At 47.5% G+C, this 22488-nt stretch overlaps 1 protein-coding gene across 1 annotated transcript in view; it reads right to left on the reverse strand.

The window, feature by feature from the left end:
• Positions 1-389: 389 nt before the first annotated feature.
• LOC144487536 (uncharacterized) overlaps positions 390-22488 on the reverse strand; it is a gene marked incomplete at its 3' end in the record, with an annotated part of 164133 nt that continues 142034 nt past the window's right edge. Inside the window, exons 3-4 of the mRNA XM_078205621.1 lie at positions 3085-3758; positions 390-564 (exon numbers count right to left, since the gene is read on the reverse strand). Of these exons, the coding sequence (XP_078061747.1) occupies positions 390-564; positions 3085-3681 (772 nt within the window). The remainder of the gene's footprint in view (positions 565-3084; positions 3759-22488) is intronic.

The following is a 22488-nucleotide window of genomic DNA, read 5'->3' on the forward strand; positions in this document are numbered from 1 at the left end:
GCCAGTTTTATTACAATGAGTACATCTAATATTTTTCACATCACTTCCATTTTCAGCTTCCCTTTTATTCTGAGCTGGGATATCTTTACAATCGCTAACTGTCCGTTCCCTTTCATTACCCCCTACTCTTTTCTCACCTGCCCATTTTCTATCTTTCTCAGTTCGAAAATGGTGTAAACAAAAGGTTCTGTTCGATCGATGGACTAATTCATAAACAGCTGCCAGCTCTGCTGCCTGACTAGCAGTTTAAACTTTTTGTTCCTCCACCCGAGTTCTAATCACCGAAGGCAGTGAATTGTTAAATTCTTCCACAAGAGTCATTCCTCTGAAAGCTTCATAGATACTCTATTTTTTATGCTCTAATCTACCTATCAAAATAACTTTGTTACCTCTTTCAAATTCAATATAATTTTGTCCAGGCTGATTTCCTATATTTTGAAACTTTTGTCTATTTGCCTCCGGTACCAACTCATAAACACCATTGACAGCATTCTTCACCACACCATATTCCCCAGATATTCCTTCTGACCGGGAGGCATGTACCTCATTAGCCTGCTCAATTATCTATTTTGTAAAAGTCATGCCTTTTAGCTACTTCATCTGTTTCGAAATTTTCTTGAATGAATTTTAAAAAACGCTTCACCCACTTTTTCTTCGAATCTTGAAAGAATCTTTATGAATGTAGACATCTCCCCACTGGGGACTCTTCTGGAAATAACTCCTTCCTCGCCTTCTCCTGGTGTCTCTCTTCAAATGCCAGCTCTTGAAGCTGCAATTCTCTGTCTCGTTCCTTTTCTCTTTCCTCCGTTGCTAACTTCTCCATTTCTTCTCTTCTTTCTCACTCCTGACTTTCAGCTTGTTTTCTTTGGAATGCTCTCTCTTTTTTCCTTTCGTTTGTTTTTTTTTTCACCTCCAATTCAACTATTTTCATTTCTCTTGCTCTTTCAATATCTCGTTGTTTGATTTGTAACTGAATTTTAGCCAATTCAACACCTCAGCCTTGGAGTACGCGGTCTCTCAGATGTCCCTTGTAAATTCAAATGCTGTGTTATTATCACAACTAAGTTTGCTTCTCTCGTGCCTATGAGTAATTTTAGCTGCTACTTATTTGCCAATTCCTTCAAATTAGCTTTAGTTCCCTTTCTCAAAACCTCCAAAGTTATGTTTTCTACTCCAGTTAAGTCTGAGTGATTGACAAATGATTGCACAGTAACCCACTTTCTAACCTCGCAATACCACTCCTGATCCAATACTCTCCTCACTCTCGTCACCTTTAATGTCACCAATTCCAAGCCAATCAAGAAACTTTTGAATGTCCCGCAATGAGCCCCCAGTTTTGTTAAGGACGCAGCTGATAGTAAAGGTTGGTTATTTCAAATCCCAAAAGGGAAACTTTAAACGATTGCCTTGAATTGGATTTTGCAATTTGATATAACGTGAGGAAAGTTTTCAAATAAAGAGAATGAAGTTCCAAATGGTTTATCCTGGTTTTCAATCAAATAAACTTTTATTCAGCAACAAAAACCACAATGTATGAAACTAGAAGAAGCCTTAGCCGAAGCAATGATTCTGCAGAGTGTCATTAGCTTAACCCAGTTCCAAACAACCTTTACTGCAGAACCTTCAGAGATAATTCTGCACAAAAATATTCAGAAAATCATATAAATGGACAACAACTGTTTTAAGTATCCAGTAATAGATACCACACAAGGCAATTGAATTTAGTTGGGATTTGCTCCTGAGGTAAAACAGTCAGTTGACATTTTAATCGAGGCTTTCCTCACAGGGCTGCCTTACTAGGAGTTAATCAGCTATTCCTACAATGGCTGGGGTCAGAAACTGTTACCCTTTCTTTGGTTTCATCATCTTCTGATACAGTGTTTTGCCGTTTTGATATCCCCTTGCCTCCATTCACGACTTCAGAAATCAAACTTGATTACCTTAATTTTCTGAGTCTAAATTTTAGAGTGTCAATGTAAATTTAACCCCTTGTCTTCGCCTTTGAAACTCTAACAACTTATTCAAAAACACTGCATGCTCTGTACCTCTTTTTCACCAGCTTGCCTTCGGTCATCCGCTGTTTGCAGTGTTACTGGGCTCATCAACATCCCAAAAACTCCATTTGTATAACCAAACCAAGAGTGTAAATCTAAAGTTCACACATTGTTTTCAGTTAAAATTGAGTTCGTCAGAATCTGAAATATATTGGATAAAATAGAAGATTTTGAGATTGCCCGAGACCTAATGCTTGGATCAGATAACAGGTCGATGACATTGTAGGCATGGCCAGCATTTGTTGCCCATCCCTAGTTGCCTTTGAACTCTGACTGGCGACAAATGAGGAAAAATAGTGATGGCATGACAATATCTTTCACATGCTTCTGGGAATGCTGCCTCTTTTCCCGAAATGGCCACGAAAATGATGTGAAAGTTTTGTGGTGGGGAATGTGGACTTTGTGCAATGAGAATGGGGAGAATGTGAAACAGGCTGTTGACTCACCATCACCTGTAAACTCTATTCCTCAAAATCAAGATCAACCCATTATACTTCCTGAACCAGTTTCTTCATTTCCTTTCAAAGCTGTGGAATTAGTGAGAAATAGAATTCATTTCCCCACAATCTCATCCATCAGTCATCTGATCCAAGCACTGGGTTCAGTTTAAACACAAAATCTTCCCTTTTATCCAACAATCTATGTTTCTGATCCTGACCAATCCCCTTTTAATTTCCACCTGACCAAAATGTGTAGATTTCAGGGCGATTCTGATTCTGATTTTCAAATCCCTTTGGATAGGTTTATTCAACAGGAGTTGAGCTGGACAGGAACAATTACTTTGCTACCCAGTCCAGGGTTAAATTTTCCAGCTCTCTCCCGATCGTTTAATGAAATTCCGGATGACAGTAAAGGGACATTTCACAGCATTCATCACCTCCTCTCTGAACTTCCTCTGTGTGACTGCATAAATAAATGTGTTGGTGCAGGAACTGGATAACTGAAGCATTGATCCCATTTTGTCTGCCACAACGGTAGGAGTTGTCCACACTTGGTACATTCCAGTGATTCTCTGAATTGATAGATATACGACACGCGTCATCCATAACAGGATAAAACTGCCTGATATGGTGAAGAGTAAAATGATGGATCTTCTTCGATTCTTCATTTCTGGATCATTCTGCTCCTCCCCGTTTCGTTGTCCCCTCAGTTTCCTGCGGACTACAATGGCCAGCAGGATGTGCCTGACAGTGAGAGTATTGAGCAGCAGTATCAGCACGAAGGGGAGCACTGGGGTTAAAATACGGTCCGTCCAGTCAAAAACTATCCACACAAGTGAAAAGAAACCACCTGCTTCGATACAATACATATTAAAATTGTACACAACATATCTAAAAAACACCGGGATGTTGGTTAACAAACTCAACACACTCACCGTTGCGATAACGATGGCTGCTGTTTTCTCAGTGCAGTATTTCATCTTCAGTTTCTGGAAGCAAATGGCCACCATTCGGTCAAAGGTGAAGGCAACTGTGAGCCAGACAGAGCTCGCTACGACGGTGGATGATATCACTTTTAGACCGTTACACAATGGTGAGAGCCAAAGGAATGAAGAATACAGATTTAAGAAATTTAATTTGCTCACTATGACGTCAATAATGATGACCAGTAGATCCGCCAGGGCCATAGAAACCAGATACCAAGTGACACCTTTGGAAAGACCACACCTCCCTCGAGATAGAGTCACAATTGCGACCAAGTTTGCTGTAAGTTATTAAAAAGTAAATATCAGAATACCGTTGTGAAGGAAGAGGGATTTGAAAAGTAAGAAGGATGAATGTTAGAATTTACACTTTTAGAAATGCGATTAAATGAATGGGCTGGAGATTTTTCAAAATTGGTCAGCAGGTAAGTTTCTCAATGGACATGGAAAAGGTAATTAATGTGGAGTTATATTAATGGCTCTGGTTAAATTAATCAGAACATTCTCATTGCTGTGGGGATTCTATTGTTTTGCTCATGGTCTTTGGCTGGAAGTGGGATTGGATACGCTGGAAGGTAGCAGTTTAATAATCTACAGGAGCTCACAGTATGGGCTGTAACATTGACAACTTGGTCCATCCATGAGGCCTATAATGAAACTACAGCTCCCGGCTTATCAGTGTTTTCAGAGTGTGTGGGAAGGTGAGGAATGGACAGGTGAATATACAGATATCTACATTAATTCCAAAACAGAGCACACATTGAGAATTAAACTTCACAAACAGAGTCATACACTGAGACACTCCTTGGCTGTGTTAGCTCTTGCTCAGTGGCAGCACACGTGCGTAGAGTGAGAAGATTATGGAGTCAATTCAAATGCTGGAGATTTGAGACAAAATGAAGATTGATACTGCAGTGAGGACTGAGGGAAAATTCCATTGTTTTGGGTGGTGTGATTCATTGCCCCATCTGCCCTTTCAGATAGATGTAACAGATTCCGAGTCATTTCATTCAAAAAGAGCAGGGGATTCTCCCAGAGATCCTGGACAACATTTAACCCTCAAAAAACATCAGGAAATGTGAACTTAGCAGCTTCTCACAAAGAGTAATGTGGTAAAGATGAGATAATCTTCAGAGAGAGGTGTATATTGGCGAGAACACCAACGATAACTCCTCTGCTCTTCTTCATAAAGGATCTTTTAAATCCACTTGAGAGAGGAGACACAGCCTGACTTCAACATTTCACCCGAAAGGTAAAACCTCCAGCAGTGCAGCTCTTCCTCGATACTGCACAGAGACGCGAGCCTCGAGTTCCATGCAAAAGACCTGGAGTGGGACTTGAAACCTGAACCGTCTGACGAAGAGGTAAGTGTGCGGCCAACTGAGCTCCTGGCACAGACTGAGTTTGTTACGACACTTCCAAATCACCTCATTGACTGTAAAACACTTTACAGTATCCTAAAGTTGTGAAAGGTGCTACATAAATGCAAGTTCTTTCTCACTTATAATTAATCAGTCAGTGTTAGCAAAGAGCGTAAAGGAATTGAAAGGACTCCATAAATACTATTCAGAAATATTAAATATTTAATAGAATTGAGAGAAGGAGCGAGAGATAGAAAGAAAGAAGAGCAATAAAAAATACATTTCATCTTCATTGCACCCTGGTGATCAATCAAATTGATTCTGGAAATCAATAAATCTCTGGTTAGTTAGGATTTATGACTTATCGAGCAAACACACAGAAATAGTAAATGAAGCAGATTGACTCGAATTTCTGAAACCGTGGAGAGGCAGCAATAAGGGAATAAGGGAAAACATTGAGGATCATCAATGATCAACAGGATTTGAAAGAATCACCACAGACATAAGAACACCAACAAGTTCCACTGTCAGAGAAGTCAAACCGGCAATGTTTATAATAACTCACTTAGAACTCCAACCACTCCAAGTATGCGATAGAAAATGGGTTCGACATCAAAGAGCAGAAACAGTAGATCCACCAGATGCATGTTCTGTGATGAGCTCTATTGTCCTTTAGTTTTCTTGACTCTCTGAGCTCACTCACTCAGTGGAACCCTTTATTAATACAGGTGAGTGACACCCACTGAGCCCCTGAGGCTTACGTAAACATCGTTATTAGTTCCAGTAATTGGAGTAAACAGATTAGACATGCATAAAACCTCGATTAGTTAAAGAAAAACACAATTGTCTTACTTGCACTTGATAAACACCAGCATAAGCACTGGAATCAAAACATCATGGAACTGGCTTCAAAAAAAAAATCATGCAACTTCTGATGCCTGCTCTGGCTGTTGAAGGAATGATCCAGTCACACCCATTTCCCTCTCTTTTCCCCGTACCTTTTCCCCATTGAAAACCTTCAATGGATTTACTGTCCTGTTGGGTGCTGCAAAATCTAATAACAGTTTCGTGAGCGAGGGTGAGAGAGTGAGGGTGAGAGAGCGAGGGTGAGAGAGCGAGAGTGAGGGAGTGAGAGAGTAAGTCAATCACCTGGACTCTGCATTCCAGTTTGTGCAGATTAAATTAAATTTACATTATCTATACTGATGGAACAGTGAGCGAGACTTTTCCATTGTCTTCATCCCTCATCATATGAGTGTCTAAACCGCTGAAACTTTTGTGAAGAGCACTAGCTAATATAATACATCAGGAATGTTACAAGTATACACATTTCCTGTTAACTTTTCCCATTGAAAATTCCTAAAGCCACATTGATAATGGAAGCTGCCAATGTCAAACGGTCACACTTGTTATGGTCCTGGACTAAAACCCCAAGGTATATTGTGAGGCCGGACTAGACCCCAACAATTTTTCTCTTACCTTAAAAAATGGAGCAACAATGTGCAAAGATGGCTTCATTTTTCTAAAGTCTTCCGTTTTTCTCCCACAATATTAGAATTCTAAGTTCTATATCTTATCACATCTAAGCATGCAAAGTTAAACAGGAATTTAGTCCATTTCAGTCTTTCTTGTCAAACATTGAACATTCCATCCTTTTTTATCAAAGTTGTGATAAAACATCTGCAATCACGTTCTCAATCGCTGCCCTGGGCGGCGGGGGTGGTGGTGGGGGGGGGGGGGGGGGGCGGGCGGGGCGGGGGGACGGAGGAGGAGGTCCAGGAGGACATGGAGGTGGAGGATGAGCCAAGGAGGGTCCAGGGGATGGGGCGCAGGTGGCAGCAAGGGTCCTGCAGGGCGCGGCAGCGAGGGAGGCACCCATTGCCACAGGGCTCTCCGATATGGGGGCGTGCAGTATACCAGCAGCAAATCCTACCCTTCCCCCGGAATTGGCATCTCGCCCCCAACCTTGTCCACAGCCCCACGCCAGTGCCCCTTTGACATTACACCAGGGAGGTGAGCCTGGATTGGCCGTGTTGGCAAGTTACTAGTCCAGGCAGGAGGGTGATGATGGCGCGCTCTGCAGCACACTGTGATGCTGTCCTGGTGCTAAACAAGTCTGATTCCCACCTGATCAAAGCATGCACACTGACGCCTTGGACTACATCCGGGTAGCATTTGAGGGCACCACCGTCGCTGCAATGTCCCAGAGATGGGGAGGGTTGGGGTGCCAGGGTCCAGAGGGTACTGGGGATGCCATTCCAGGTTGTGAGACACAGTGGGCCTGCAGGGTACCCACAGCTGATACAGTTTGTGGTGAGTACTTGGAGTGCCGTGCCAATTGGGAGTATGCCACAGGCGCTGGGATATGGGGATTGCATATTCAGTGGGCCGAAGGGCGTCTCCCTTGAAGAGTGACGCTCTGAGACCCTCTGGGTCTGGTCAGGGTAAAGTCATCCCTGTGGGAGGTGAATCACAGACATATTAGTCACATCTGTGGGGTGTAATAACATTTATTGGTGAAACTGAAAGTGCAATAACATGAAGTGCTGATAGTTAACAGTCCAATAAAACTGTTGGACGTGATGTTGAACAGTTGCTATTTCCCTAAACCTAACTTGTGTAGTCCTTTATCTAAATGTAGTATCTGTTTCTATCAGTTTAATATCTGGTATTTCCCCTATTTGTGGGTTAAATATGAAGAAATGCCCTCTTGAATCTTATGTGGCCTAGGGCTACATTGACATGTCCCACCCCAGGATGTAAATCAGGAGGTGGAAGCGGTCAGCAGTGCTCCGCACCCCATGGCCAGTGATAACCTTGGCAGGCATCCCCTGGAATGTCGAGACCTGGAAAGTCCCTGTTTATCCCACTGCCCTGGAGCTGTATCATTGTCAGGAAGGGGGTGTCTGAAGGTCTTGCAATGGCCGCAATCTGCCGTCTGGAAGGCCCTAGCACAGATTCCAGCCCTTAGTCCTCTCTGGGGGTGCCAATGTGCCCCTGTGTCACTCCATGTCCTGACAGCGCAGCCAGACTGAGCTTCAAAAGCCCCAGGGTCACCTCGTCCTGGAAGCCTAACAGCATTCATTCACCCCACGGTGTGATAGTCCTCAGCGATGGCCCTCTGAGCCTGGGCCAAGTTGTCAATAGCAGCAGCAAGTACCCTCTGAGACTGGGCCGTGCTCTGCAACCCCTCAGCCATGCCCGCTGTGACTGGGCCATGCTCCGCAGTGTCTCCAGGATATTCCCGAGCCCTTCAGCCATAGCCCGTTGTGATTCGAGAATGGTGGCAAGGACAGCAGCCTTCGCTCTCTGGGATGTGGCCATTGCCCACTGTGCCTTGGACCCTGTTACCCATGGTGACCATTCCCTGCCCCATGTTTCCCATTGCGGATGCCACCCTTGCAGTGTTGGCCTGGTTACCACACAATGCCAGCACCATTTCCTGAACCTCAAAGCTCTAGGCGGCACGGTAGCACAGTGGTTAGCACTGCTGCTTCACAGCTCCAGGATCCCGGGTTCGATTCCCGGCTCGGGTCACTGTCTGTGTGGAGTTTGCACATTCTCCTCGTGTCTGCGTGGGTTTCCTCCGGGTGCTCCGGTTTCCTCCCACAGTCCAAAGATGTGCGGGTTAGGTTGATTGGCCAGGTTAAAAATTGTCCCTTAGAGTCCTGGGATGCGTCGGTTAGAGGGATTTGTGGGTAAAATATGTGGGGGGAGGGCCTGGGTGGGATTGTGGTCGGTGCAGACTCGATGGGCCGAATGGCCTCCTTCTGCACTGTAGGGTTTCTATGTTTCTATGTTCTATGATTCCTCCCAACAGCCTCTCAGTTGCTGCAGTGTGGCCGACACCCCCTTGTGCAATCCCCGGCTCTGCTGCTGCATCTCCAGCAGCTCAGGGAGAATGAATAGCAGGGGTCTGGCATCTGGCTTGGGACCAGCTGAATCCTTGGCCCCGGCAGACACCGAGTGCCAGAGGCCTCGGACATTCCAACCTCCCCCCCATGTACATAAACGGCTGAGTTGTGTGCACCAGAGAGTGACCCAGAAGCCTCACCACTAATTTGCCCCACTGAGCTGATAGTATCTGCGCTGGTGGATTGTGTGGTGGAAACCTGTGTCGACCGACTGGTGCTGGCCTGCGAGGTTTCCTCCAATCTCTCATGGGTCGTCTTGGAGGGAGCAGGGGGGAGCAGGGGGGCGGGGTGTATCGGGGTCATTTCCTGCAACAAAGGGCACGAGGCTGAGTGCAAGGGAGGGACAGGAATCTGGGCAGCATGCCGCTTACTTGAGATGTGTCATACGAATGAAGGATTGGCCGATGCTCACTTCTAAGTCGCACGTCGACCTGGCTCTCACTCGGGGTCCTGTCCTCCTCCACCTCCCCCGCCAGATCCAGGGCTCTCTCCTCAAAGGGAGTAAGGAATCGCAGGTTGGGTACCCCACAGCCTGCCTTCTCCTGCTCCTGGTGGCTATGGGCTGACTTCTCCTTTTGGATGTGGAGATGCCGGCGTTCGACAGGGTAAACTCAGTAAGACTCACAACACCAGGTTAAAGTCCAACAGGTGTATTTGGTAGCAAAAGCCACAAACAGGGCATATAAAGACACAAACTCAATTTACAAAGTAATGGTTGGAATGCGAGTCTTTACAGGTAATCAAGTCTCAAAGATACAGACAATGTGAGTGGAGAGAGCGTTAAGCACAGGTGAAAGAGATGTGTATTGTCTCCAGACAGGACAGTTAGTGAGATTTCGCAAGCCCAGACAAGTCGTGGGGGTTACAGATAGTGTGACATGAACCCAAGATCCTGGTTGAGGCAGTCCTCATGTGTGCGGAACTTGGCTATCAGTCTCTGCTCAGCGACTCTGCGTTGTCGTGTGTCGTGAAGGCCGCCTTGGAGAATGCTTACCCGAAGATCAGAGGCCGAATGCCCGTGACCGCTGAAGTGTTCCCCAACAGGAAGAGAACACACTTGCCTGATGATTGTCGAGCGGTGTTCATTCCTCCATTGTCGTAGCATCTGTATGGTCTCTCCAATGTACCATGCCTTGGGACATCCTTTCCTGCAGCGTATCAGGTAGACAACGTTGGCCGAATTGCAAGAGTATGTACCGTGTACCTGGTGGATGGTGTTCTCACGTGAGATGATGGCATCCGTGTTGATGACCTGGCATGTCTTGCAGAGGCTGCTGTGGCAGGGTTGTGTGGTGTCGTGGTCACTGTTCTCCTGAAGGCTGGGTAGTTTGCTGCGGACAATGGTCTGTTTGAGATTGTGCGGTTGTTTGAAGACAAGAAGTGGGGGTGTGGGGATAGCCTTGGCGAGATGTTCTTCTTCATCAATGATATGTTGAAGGCTCTGGAGAAGGTGTCGTAGATTTTCCACTCCGGGGAAGTACTGGACGACGAAGGGTACTCTGTCCACTGTGTCCCATGTTTGGCTACTGAGGAGGTCGGTGCGGTTTTTCGCTGTGGCGTGTTGGAACTATCGGTCGATGAGTCGAGCGCCATATCCTGTTCTTATGAGGGCATCTTTCAGCGTCTGGAGGTGTCTGTTGCGATCCTCCTCATCTGAGCAGATCCTGTGTATACGGAGTGCTTGTCCACAGGGGATGGCTTCTTTAACGTGTTTCGGGTGGAAGCTGGAGAAGTGGAGCATTATGAGGTTATCCGTGAGCTTGCGGTACAGTGAAGTGCTGAGGTGACCGTCCTTGATGGAGATGCGTGTGTCCAAGAATGCACCCAATTCCGGAGAGTAGTCCATGGTGAGTCTGATGGTGGGATGGAACTTGTTGATGTCATCATAGTGTTGTTTCAATGATTGTTTACCATGAGTCCAAAGGAAGAAAATGTCATCGACGTATCTAGTGCATAGCATCGGTTGAAGTTCCTGCGTGGTGAAGACGACTTGTTCGAACCTGTGCATGACGATGTTGGCATGTTGAGATGCGAATGTGGTTCCCATGGCTGTTCCGTGTGTCTGGATGAAGAACTGGTTGTTGAAGGTGAAGACATTGTGGTCCAGGATGAAGCGGATGAATTGTAAAATTGCATCTGGAGACTGGCAGCTGTCGGCGTTGAGTACTGAGGCAGTTGCAGCAATGCCATCGTCGTGGGGGATGCTAGTGTAGAGTGCCAAGACACCCATTGTGACGAGGAGTGCTCCTGGTTCAACTGTTCCATGTGTGCTGGGTTTCTGTAGCAAGTCCGTAGTGGCACGACAAAAGCTGGGGGTTCTTTGTACACGAACCACATTCGCATCTCAATATGCCAACATCTTCATGCACAGGTTCAGACAAGATCTCTTCACTACACAGGACCCTCAACCTATGCTTTCCACTAGATACATTGATGACATTTTCTTCCTTTGGACTCATGGTGAACAATCATTGAAACAACTATATGATGACATCAACAAGTTCCATCCCATCATCAAACTCACCATGGACTACTCTCATGAATCGGTTGCATTCTTGGACACACGCATCTCTATCAAGGACGGTCACCTCAGCACGTCACTGTACCGCAAGCCCACGGATAACCTCACGATGCTCCACTTCTCCAACTTCCACCCTAAACACGTTAAAGAAGCCATCTCCTATGGACAAGCCCTCCGAATACACAGGATCTGCTCAGATGAGGAGGATCGCAACAGACACCTCCAGACGCTGAAAGTACAGGATATGGCGCTCAACTCATCGATCGACAGATCCGACGCGCCACAGCGAAAAACCGCACCGAACTCCTCTGAAGACAAACACGGGACACAGAGTACACTTCGTCGTCCAGTACTTCCCCGGAGCGGAGAAACTATGACATCTTCTCTGGAGCCTTCAACATGTCATTGATGAAGACGAACATCTCACCAAGACCATCCCCACACCCCACTTCTTGCCTTCAAACAACCGCACAATCTCAAACAGACCATAGTCCGCAGCAAACTACCCAGCCTTCAGGAGACCAGTGACCACGACACCACACAACCCTGCCACAGCAACCTCTGCAAGACGTGCCAGATCATCAACACGGATGCCATCATCTCACGTGAGAACACCATCCACCAGGTACACGGTACATACTCTTGCAACTCGGCCAACGTTGTCTACCTGATACGCTGCAGGAAAGGATGTCCAGAGGCATGGTACATTGGGGAGACCATGCAGACGCTACGACAGCGGATGAATGAACACCGCTCGACAATCACCAGGCAAAAGTCTTCTCTTCCTGTTGGGGAACACTTCAGCTGTCACGGGCATTCGGCCTCTAATCTTCGGATAAGCGTTCTCCAAGGTGGCCTTCACGACACACGACAACGCAGAGTCACTGAGCAGAGACTGATAGCCAAGCTCTGCACACATGCGCGTGAGGACGGCCTCAACCGGGACCTTGGGTTCATGTCACACTACCTGCAAGCCCCAAGACTTGCCTGGGCTTGCAAAGTCTCACTAACTGCCCTGTCTGGAGACAATACATATCTCTTTAACCTGTGCTTGACGCTCTCTCTCCACTCACATTGTCTGTACCTTTGAGACCTGATAACCTGTAAAAACTCGCATTCCAACCATTATTTTGTAAATTGAGTTTGTGTCTTTATATGCCCTATTTGTGGCTTTTATTACCAATTAAGCCTGTTGAACTTTAACCTGGTGTTGAGAGACTTCTTACTGTGCTCTCCATTTGGGGACAGAAGCGGGGACTGAAAGCCTGATGTCTGGGAGGGGATGCGGTGTCGGGGGTTTCTGGATGTCAGGGTGGGATCTGTCAGATATGTACCTCGACAGGCAGGCCTGTGACAGAAGGTGCCAGAGGGGTTGAATGCAGGTTCTCCGGCTCGGGTGCTGGAAGGCTGTGGGGTGTCATGGGGTGGATGAACATTCCAGGCGTGACATGTGGGAGCGATGCCAGGATGGGATGGACACTCAGCCTTACTGCCCAAAGAGACTATTCATTTTCTTCTGGCACTGGCAGCAGGTCCAATGTGCTAGTCCATGGGCACTGACTGCCACGGCCACCACCTCCCAGGCCACTTTGCTGTCCTGACCCCTGGCTCGTTGCCCATCCGGGCGGAATTAATGTGTCCCTCCTCCCCTGCATTGCATCTGGCAAACATCCCAACTCTCCCTCAATAAACTTCAGAGCAGTTCTTCAAGGTGCCATCTTCCTGACGTGACTGCCTGTGTGTCCATCGTTTGAACTTATATGAAGCTCTCCCTTGTTAAGGGAGTTCAGCTGTGGGACGTTTGGGTGGGTCACACACCCAGAGGCTCCATTCCAGCAAGAATCACTGGAGGCTGCCATGTTACAATAAGGGGGGGACAGCAGCAAGCACAACTCTGCAGGGATGGTGATCAGGGAGAGGGGAGAGGCTGCAACTCTGCATGGGGTGATGATTGGGGAGGGGAGCTCTGTTGGGATGGTGATTGGAGAGGGGGAAGCTCTGTAGTGGTGGTGATTGGGGAGAGGGCAACTCTGCAGGGGTGGTGACCAGGGAGGGGGCAACTCTGCAGGGGTGATGGTCAGGGAGGGGAGCTCTGTTGGGGTGGTGATTGGAGAGGAGGCAATTCTGTATGGGTGGTGATCGGGGAGGGGGCAACTCGGCAGGGGTGGTGATCATGGAGGGGGGAGGGGGGAAGTCTTCAGGCATGTTGATGGGTGTGGGGAGCTCTGCAGGGGTGGTGATCGGTGGGGGGGGGGCCTACAAGGTTGGTGATCGGGGGTAGATCTGCAAGGCTGGTAATTGGGGAGGGTGACCAGGGAACTCTGCTGTGGTGGTGATCGGGGAAGGGGCAGATCTGGGGATCTTTGCAGGGGTGGTGATCAGGCGGAGGATCTGCGGGGGGGTGATTGTGGAGGTGGTAGAATGGGGAACTCTGAGGATGGGGGCAAGTGGTGGGGGTGGTCCCGATGTCTGTGGAGCGGGAGATATGGGGCACAGGGGGCGATCAGTAGCCTGTGGAGAGGGGCTCCAACGTCTGTGTGATGGGGGAGAGAGCAGCACAGGGAGTGATTGGTGAGATGGGTGGGTTCAGATGTCCTGGGTGGTGGCAATGTCCATGGGAGAGGGGGCGCAGCAGGGAACCACAGGAAGATCGGGGCGCCTGCACAATGGCATCCCAAGAGCTCAGCAGCCGGCTTCCCCGGCGAGTTCAGTCTCCCCTCATGGACGAGAATTGCATCCTGGCTCATTTTTGCACAAAGTGACGTAAGATTGCAGTTTCAACTCACCCAAGAAACAAGTCTGGAACTCTTCTATTTTCTTGCTCGCTCTTTTTCATAGGATCATGCCCTGTGTCTCCTTCTCAATGGCCAAATATTAATTTGGATGAGCGATTAATTTTCTGGACAAATGGGTCTTTCTATCCATTCATTGTGCTCTTGTAACAGGACAGCACCAAGACCCACATCACTTGCATCAATCACAGAATTCCCACAGTGCAGAAGGAGGTCATTTGGCTCATCGAATCTGTGCCAACCACAATTCCCCCCCCCCCGCCCTCCAGCCTCAACCCCCGTAACCCCACATACTTAGCTTGCTCATCCCCCTGATGCTAGGCTCAATTTAGCCTGGCCAATCAACCTAACCCGCACATCTTTGGACTGTGGGAGGAAACCGGAGCACCCGGAGGAAACCCACGCAGACACAGGGAGAATGTGCAAACTTCACACAGGCAGTGACCCGAGGCCGGGATTGAACCCGGGTCCCTGGCGCTGTGAGGCAACAATGCCAAACACTGTGCCACCCTTTTTCGCCAGCAGAAATTGCTTTGCATAATTTGGTGTCACCAAAACTGGTAAGGTGCTGAACAGTTTTCAGATTGTCCTGACATTTAGATCACCATTGAATTTTCCTGTGTGTTTTCAGCAGTTCAGTCAGTGGAGTAACCACACTGCTAAAATTTGGTGTGAATCTACTGTAGAAACCACTCATGCCGAGGAGGAACCTCAGCACTTCTCCTCTCATTGACTGTACTGGAAACTCCCCAATTATTTTCACTTTCAAATTCCAAAAGGTGTCCACAGATTAAACAGTCCAAAGATGTGCAGGTTGGGTGGATTGGCCATTTTATATTACCCCTTATTGTCAGGGGGACTAGCTGGGGCAAATGCATGAGGTTATGGGGATAGGGCCTGGGTGGGATTGTGGTTCGTGCAGGTTCGATGAGCCAAATGTCCTCCTACTGCACGGTAGGATTCTACAATCTAAGTTCCATGGAGCCATCTGTCCATGTCCAATTGTAATACCTAAGAAAGTGACCTGGGCTTTTGTGAATTCACTTTTGGCCAAGTTTACCAATAAACCCGCCTCCTGTTGCTGAAAGAACAAATCCATTAAGTGTTCCAAATGCTCCTTCTACATCTGGCTGAAAACCAGAGCATCTCTGTACACTGCACAATTATTTAGTCCTGAAACGACCTTGTTGGTTAGTTTTTGGAATGTTTCAGGTGCATTCTTGTTTCCAAATGGCGTGAATTTATACTGATACAGATGTTACAAAAGCCAAAACCTCCTTTGTCCTTTCTGAGAAAGGTACTTGCCAATATCCCCGGAGTCAGTCAAGAATGGCCATGAAAGTTGCTTGTCCCACCTTTTCAATAGTGTCTTCCAATCGAGGAATCGGATCCAAATCTGACTTTGCAATCACATTGAGCTTTCTATAGTCCATATATAGTCATTGTGTACCATCTGGTTTTGGAACCGTCACAATAGATAACCTCCAATCATTGCAACTCAGTTCTATGCTATCATTCTTAAGCATGCTTTAAATCTCACTTTGAATCTGTGCCAACTTCAGTGAATATTATCTGTACGGATGCTGCTTAATTGGAACAACATTTCCTACATCTCTATTGTGCACACTTTGATATTTCCAAATTTGTTCCCACCTATAGCGCTCTGTGATTGTAATAACTACGTCAGGACATTTTGATCTTGGTCCAGAAGATATTCAGTAATTTATCCCAATTTCTGATTATTTCCTCATTGTCCATTCTAATTTGGGGAATGTCAATGTGATTCAATGCCCTTTCAGAGGGAGGGGAATTAACTCACACTCTCTGAACAAACAGGTATCATTGATTTTAACAGTCATCAGACAATACAATATTTATCAACACACGAGGTTTGAAACCAAACAATTTCAATTGAAGAAGAATGGCCCAAGTCTTCCCATCTCCTGTGTGGGAATTATGCTGTGGAGTTCTGTGGGAACTGTCTGGAAAGTTTAAACTTCTAATGGACAATTCTCCTGCTCCCCGGACACTGTGTGAATATCTCCGATTCTGAGTTTCAACCAGAGACTTCTGACAGTTTCTTGGGATTTAACTGGGTAGTTACCCAGGAGACGTGAGACAGATGGTCTAACATCTGGATAACTACACAACTGATCCTTCCTCCAAACAATCACCCAGTCACCCAACTATCCCTCAAACACCGACTACCCTCTAATCACCAACTGTTCCTGACCACCCTACTAACCCCACTCACCTGGCTACCACCACAGAACACCCAACGAACCAGTAACAGCCCGACCACTCCCTGCCTACCCCTGATCAACTGACTTTCCCTCAACAATTGACTCTTCCAAACACCTGTCTCCCACCCCAAACAGTCCCAAGCCACCCTCCGACCAAACCCAACCACCCACACAATGTCCAGGTTACCCACCTCACCCACCCTTCCCATACACTGACTGACGCTCTCACCCATCTAACCACCTGCCCACTCATCCAGCTACCCTCCCATCCACATACCCACCTTCTTTCTCAATTGTATGCACATTCCACCTACCCACCCATGAACTCACCCACCTATTAAATCATCCACCGACAACTGACAGACCCATTTCCCCACCTGTCCACTCGCCCACATATGCACTCTCCTCCTTCACCGGTATATCTACCTCACCCACCGAACAATCATTCAGCTACCCACTTCACTGACCCACCAATTATGGGAAAGTTTACTTCATGGGCTATTTGTTATTCTGTCATGGGACATGGGCATTGTTGACTTGTTGGCATTTACAGCCCATCTCTAGCTGCTTCTGATAATGTGGTGGAGAGTGTTTATATTCAGTTCTTGGAAGTGGCTAAGGGAAGCTAATTAAAATGCTGGATTTTAGAGATTGCCAGAATAACAAAAAACTGTCATACGGAACTTGAGTATTGCTGTAGAAAGACATTTTGTTGAAGCTTTTCATCTTGCATTCATCAGGACAAACACATTCTCCCAAAAAAATTCTAAGTGTCGAATTCACGTGAGAACTGGAGTAATTCACGCTGGGTTATTTTCAGTGGGACTACAGGGAAGAATCTTCCACACTCTGTGCACTGCAGAGGCCACCAGCGTGAATATCATTAAAAACTAGTGGGTGGGTCATATTCCCGCTGGAGAGGCTGAAATCAACACACGAAGCGGGCCACTGGGCATACATCAATCTGTCAGTGCCGAGAGCAGCGCATGCGCAGTGGCCCCGCACTTACAGCCTCCCGATGGCTGGCCAGCCCTCCACCCACTCACGGCCCGATTGCTAGCCCCCTCCAATTCCCGAGCCCAGCTCTCAACCCCCCTCCCAGCCCACGTTGATCTCCAACCCCCCACCCTGACGGTTACCCTCCTGCAGTCTTGGCCCCCCATAGTGCTGACCACCCCCCCCCCCCCACCAAGCAGTCCTTAACACCCCATCATTTCTCCTGACCACCCCTCCCAGTTGGTCCTGATCACTGGCTTCCCTCCATCTCCCACCGACTGCTATGCAGAGGGGCTGCGGGACCCTCATCCCCACCAATTGTCCCTAAGCCCTGACCCATCAGACCCCACCACCTGGGCCCTGCTCCCTATATGCCCCACACACTTGACACTGCCCCATGCCCGATGGGCAATGCCAAGGTTCCCCCTGGGCATTGGCACCTTTCCTCTTGGGCAGTGCCAGAGGGGCCAGGCTGGTACTGCCAGGGTGACAATGCCTGGGGCACCCAATTGCCCCCCCCCCCTTCACTCCAGCAGGTTTGGGCCATCAGCTCCCCGAAAATGAGGAGCTACCCCACTGAAATCAAATATGCCTAAAGGGGCGGGAGGGTCAAGCGGCCCAGAGACGTCAGTCCTGGGCTCACTAATATTACTGAATATATATAGTAATGCTCATTACAATAATTTATGCGCCTCCCTGCCAGTTTCCAGTGGGGAGTTGACGCCGCTGGAAATCCGGCACTGGGAGATGCTCGTGGGCCTTGATGCCCAGCGCAGATCCCGCGCATCGGGCATCACTGGAACCTCCCAGCCCACTGCGCTAAAGAAGTGCAACAGGATGGGAGAATCGCCCCCGAGAATGCCAAAATCAGGGCAAACAACAACGTTATCCTCTATGAGCACTGATTTGCCAATTAAATCCTGGCATTTCGCCCTTTCTCATTCAGTGAAAAAAATGACTTCTGCTAATCCTTCATTTGCAAAACACATCCCCATATCTTGCCTTTGGTATTTGTTTTGGAAAAAAATCTGGTCTTGCTCATCCTCTGGTGAAGGCCGAGAAAGGAAAATGCTATGGGGCCTAAGAAAAATAGTAGAGACTGACTCTGCTACAAACTGATAAACATTTTCCACGAATGTACAGAGAAAGCATGAAATTTTATTTTCAACACTTGGACTTCTGCACAATTTAACTTCCAAACTATGAAACTTCAACCTGAATATTTTAACTTCCACACTTCCCTCCTTTTTGTCCTCGAAGGACAACCTGATGGGTCCTCCATGATTTCTACGTCGATGCACATCAGCTTTCAAAATTCTTCCTCGGTCGGTTCATAGATTGGGAGGGCTGGAAGGAGATGGGGTGCTGGACTGTGGATAAAAGAACGAGGGTGACAGACAGAATGGATCAAGCAAGAGACAAGCTGAATAACGACATAAAGGGCAATGAGCAATGCCAGGTCTATAATAAGGTCTTTGAAAAGGGCCTCAAGAAAGTCCCCAAACCACCCACCAAGATTAGAGAGGGAGCCACCAGTCAAAGGGTATGCCCCGAGCAACTGAGCACAAAAGATGCACCTGCTCCTGAATGGTACGTACATCTGGCTCGATCCTATGATCCTCATTAATGTAAAAACAGCATGTCTCATTGACTGCAACGCACAATGCCCCCTGTGCTGCTAGCAGTAGATCGAGGGCCATGCGGTTCTGTAGCACCACCTTAGAATGGGACTGATTATCCGACTGCAGGCCCTGAATGGCGTCTAAGGTGCTGTTTTCAATTATTTCCATAGTTGCAGAAATATTAAGAATGGCCATTTCTAATTCCGAGACCCCAGGACCTGGGTGGAGGGCCCAGACAAACTGGTAAAAGCCGGTGTTACGGGTGACTAGTGGGTTCGGAACTGACCGCTTCACAAACCCTGCATGGTTGTGAAGGGAGTGGATGAATAGGTCCTTGACCCCAAAGGCCTTGGGATCATGTGACCTGTGGTCCAGGTGCCAGTCCAATCGACGGGGAGGGTCTTGTAGGCATCGTCCCCACAAAGCCAGAACGAGGCATTGCGAACAAGGGTCGGGTACCAGAATGTGGAGTTTTGGTAAAAGGTGATCCAATACTGGGTATGGGGAGATTTCTTCTGGGCATTCCAACGGATGTGACACGTCTGACTGAGACGTAGAGTCCTTCGGGTAACTTGGTCTGCATACCATGGTTACAAGGCCCTGATCCCTTGGGATAGATGCCGTCAGAAGGCCAAATGGTAACAAGACCATTGAGGGTGAGGTTGTGTGACCGCTGGCAATCACACTCACCCTTGGTGTAGCAGAGTTTGGCCTCGGATGTGGGGGCCTGAGTGATGCATAAGGGGTTGTTAGTCGTGCAATCTCCAAAAAGGGTGTCATGGGACTGAACAGATTGTGGAAGTGAAAATGGGCTTCCCGGTAGTCATAATCTGCAAGGTAAGTACAGGAGGTCAATGGAAGATCACCCATCTGAATGCCCCCATGGGTATAATTCCTCCAAACACACAGCCATGCCGGTGCCTTAATGGCCACAGGGATAGGCTGTTGCCTCCAGGTAGGTGCCCATTGAATGTGGATCACCGTGGCTTCTGCAGACCACTCAAGGTTTGACGGGGGAGCACAAAGCATTTCTGATGAGGCGGGGGAGGCAGGGAGGCGAGTACAGATCCATCCATAATTGCGTCTGGTTGCCCTGTGAAGTGACAGCCCGCATACTTCGAATTGTGGAAATGCGAATCCACGCCTCTGCGAAGGGTAGTACAATCAATGACAGCCAAAAAAATCCACATTTCAAACAGCATCAAGTCCTTGTTTCAGTCTCTTCTTCTGAGGGTGCCCGCTTGACATGGGTCACCTGCATCCACAAAGGTTTCCCTTCCACATTCACGGCTGTGTGAGTTGTCAGCAGGACGCGGCAAGGTCCCTCCCACCGAGATTCCAGGCAATGCTTTCTTCGGAAGGTCTTATCAAAGACCAAGTCTCCTGATTGATAGGTATGGCAGCCCTCAGTGATGACTTGCTTCTGAGCTTCGACGACTGTGAACGCAAACCTTTAAGCGAGTTGGTTAGAGCTATGCAATAGTCCATCATTCCTTCGTCCATGGAGTTGATATTCATTTGTTTAATAGTGAGGGGTGGGGAGATAGGTAAGCGCATGGGACGTCCCATTACAATCTCATAAGATGTCAAAGAGGTGGTAAGATCGGGATGAGAGCACATGACCATGAGGGCCAGGGGTAGGGCTTCAGGACATTGTCACTAGATCGTGTCTCAGGAATCCCGAATCGAGGAACATATTCACGTAACAGCAACTTAGCTACAGTAACAGCATCATTCTTTCTAGTTGGGCATGTTTCTACCCATCATGAAAGTAAACAGACAATAACAAGTACATGTCTGTACCCCATACATTTGGGTATTTGAATAAAGTCCATTTGTCGCCGCACAGTTGTGGGCCTGCTGCTGCAGCCACTGGTGGCATCTTGCCAGGTTTATTGCTTGGCAGAGGAGGCATCGAACAGCAACTTTTCCTGCCAAGGTGGAAAATCCTGGTGTGAACCACGACTGCTGCACTATCCTGATCATCGCCCCTTTGCCCACATGGGTAAACCCATGTAACATGTGGGCAAGGCAGGGCAGGAGTACGATAGTAGGATCCCACCCTGTGAGATTGGGTGAGTACAGCCTGGGGGAACCCATTTTACTCGTGGACATAAAAGGTGAAAGGGCTCAGCGTAGTCTGGTAGCATGAATGCAGGTGCAGAGGCTACAGCGGCCTCTGAATCAAGGAGGGATTGTATGATTTGCCCAGTTAAAAGGCTTCATTTCAAGGTATTTCTGCCTAATGTAACTAATTGTGCTGTGCTTTAAGCTAACTTAAGATAATTCAGCCTGGAATTCTGGGTCCAGCCTTGGAAATTAGCAAGTCTGACAACACTAGGTTAAAGTCCAGCAGGTTTATTTGGCAGCACGAGCTTGCGTAGCGCTGCTCCTTCATCAGGTGAGCGCAGGATTTGTTTCACAAACAGGACATATTTAGACACAAATTCAATTACAAGATAATGGTTGGAATGTGAGTCTTAACAGGTAATCAAGTCTTAACAGGTGCAGACAATGCGAGGGGAGAGAGGGTTACGCAAAGGTTAAAGAGGTGTGAATTGTCTCATGCCAGGACAGTTAATGAGATTTTACAAGCCCAGGCAATTCGTGGGGGTTACAGGTAAAGTCATAGAGTCATAGAGGTTTACAGCATGGAAACAGGCCCTTCGGCCCAACTTGTCCATGTCGCCCTTTTTTTTTTAAAACCCCTCAGCTAATCCCAATTGCCCACATTTGGCCCATATCCCTCTATACCCATCGTACCCATATAACTATCTAAATGCTTTTTAAAAGATAAAATTGTACCTGCCTCTACCACTACCTCTGGCAGCTTGTTCCAGTCACTCACCACCCTGTGTGTGAAAAAATTGCCCCTCTGGACACTTTTGTATATCTCCCCTCTCACCTTAAACCTATGCCCTCTAGTTTTAGAATCCCCTGCCTTTGGGAAAAGATATTGACTATCTACCTTGCCTATGTCCCTCATTATTTTATAGACCTCTATAAGGTCACCCCTCAGCCTCCTACGCTCCAGAGAAAAAAGTCCCAGTCTATTCAGGCTCTCCTTATAACTCAATCCATCAAGTCCTGGTAGCATCCTCGTAAATCTTTTCTGCACTCTTTCTAATTTCATTATATCATTTCTATAATAGTGACCAGAATTGCACACAGTATTCCAAGTGTGACCTTACCAATGTCTTGTACAACTTTAACAAGAGTTCCCAACTCCTGTATTCAATGTTCTGACCGATCAAACCAAGCATGCCGAATGCCTTCTTCACCACTAGCTTTCGGAACAGGCTGTTCCTTCGTCAGGTGAGTGGAAGTTCTGATCACAAACAGGGCACAAAGACACAAACCTCAATTTACATGAATAATGATTGGAATGTGAGTCTTTACAGCTAATCAAGTCTTAATGGTACAAATAATGTGAGTGAAGGGAGCATTAAGCACAGGTGAAAGAGATGTGTATTGTTTCCAGACAGGACAGCTAGTGCGATTTTGCACATCCAGGCAAGTTATGGGGGTTACAGATAGTGTGGCATGAACCCAATATACCGGT

The sequence above is a fragment of the Mustelus asterias genome, unplaced genomic scaffold (assembly GCF_964213995.1).
Source record: "Mustelus asterias unplaced genomic scaffold, sMusAst1.hap1.1 HAP1_SCAFFOLD_855, whole genome shotgun sequence".
NCBI lineage: Eukaryota > Metazoa > Chordata > Chondrichthyes > Carcharhiniformes > Triakidae > Mustelus > Mustelus asterias.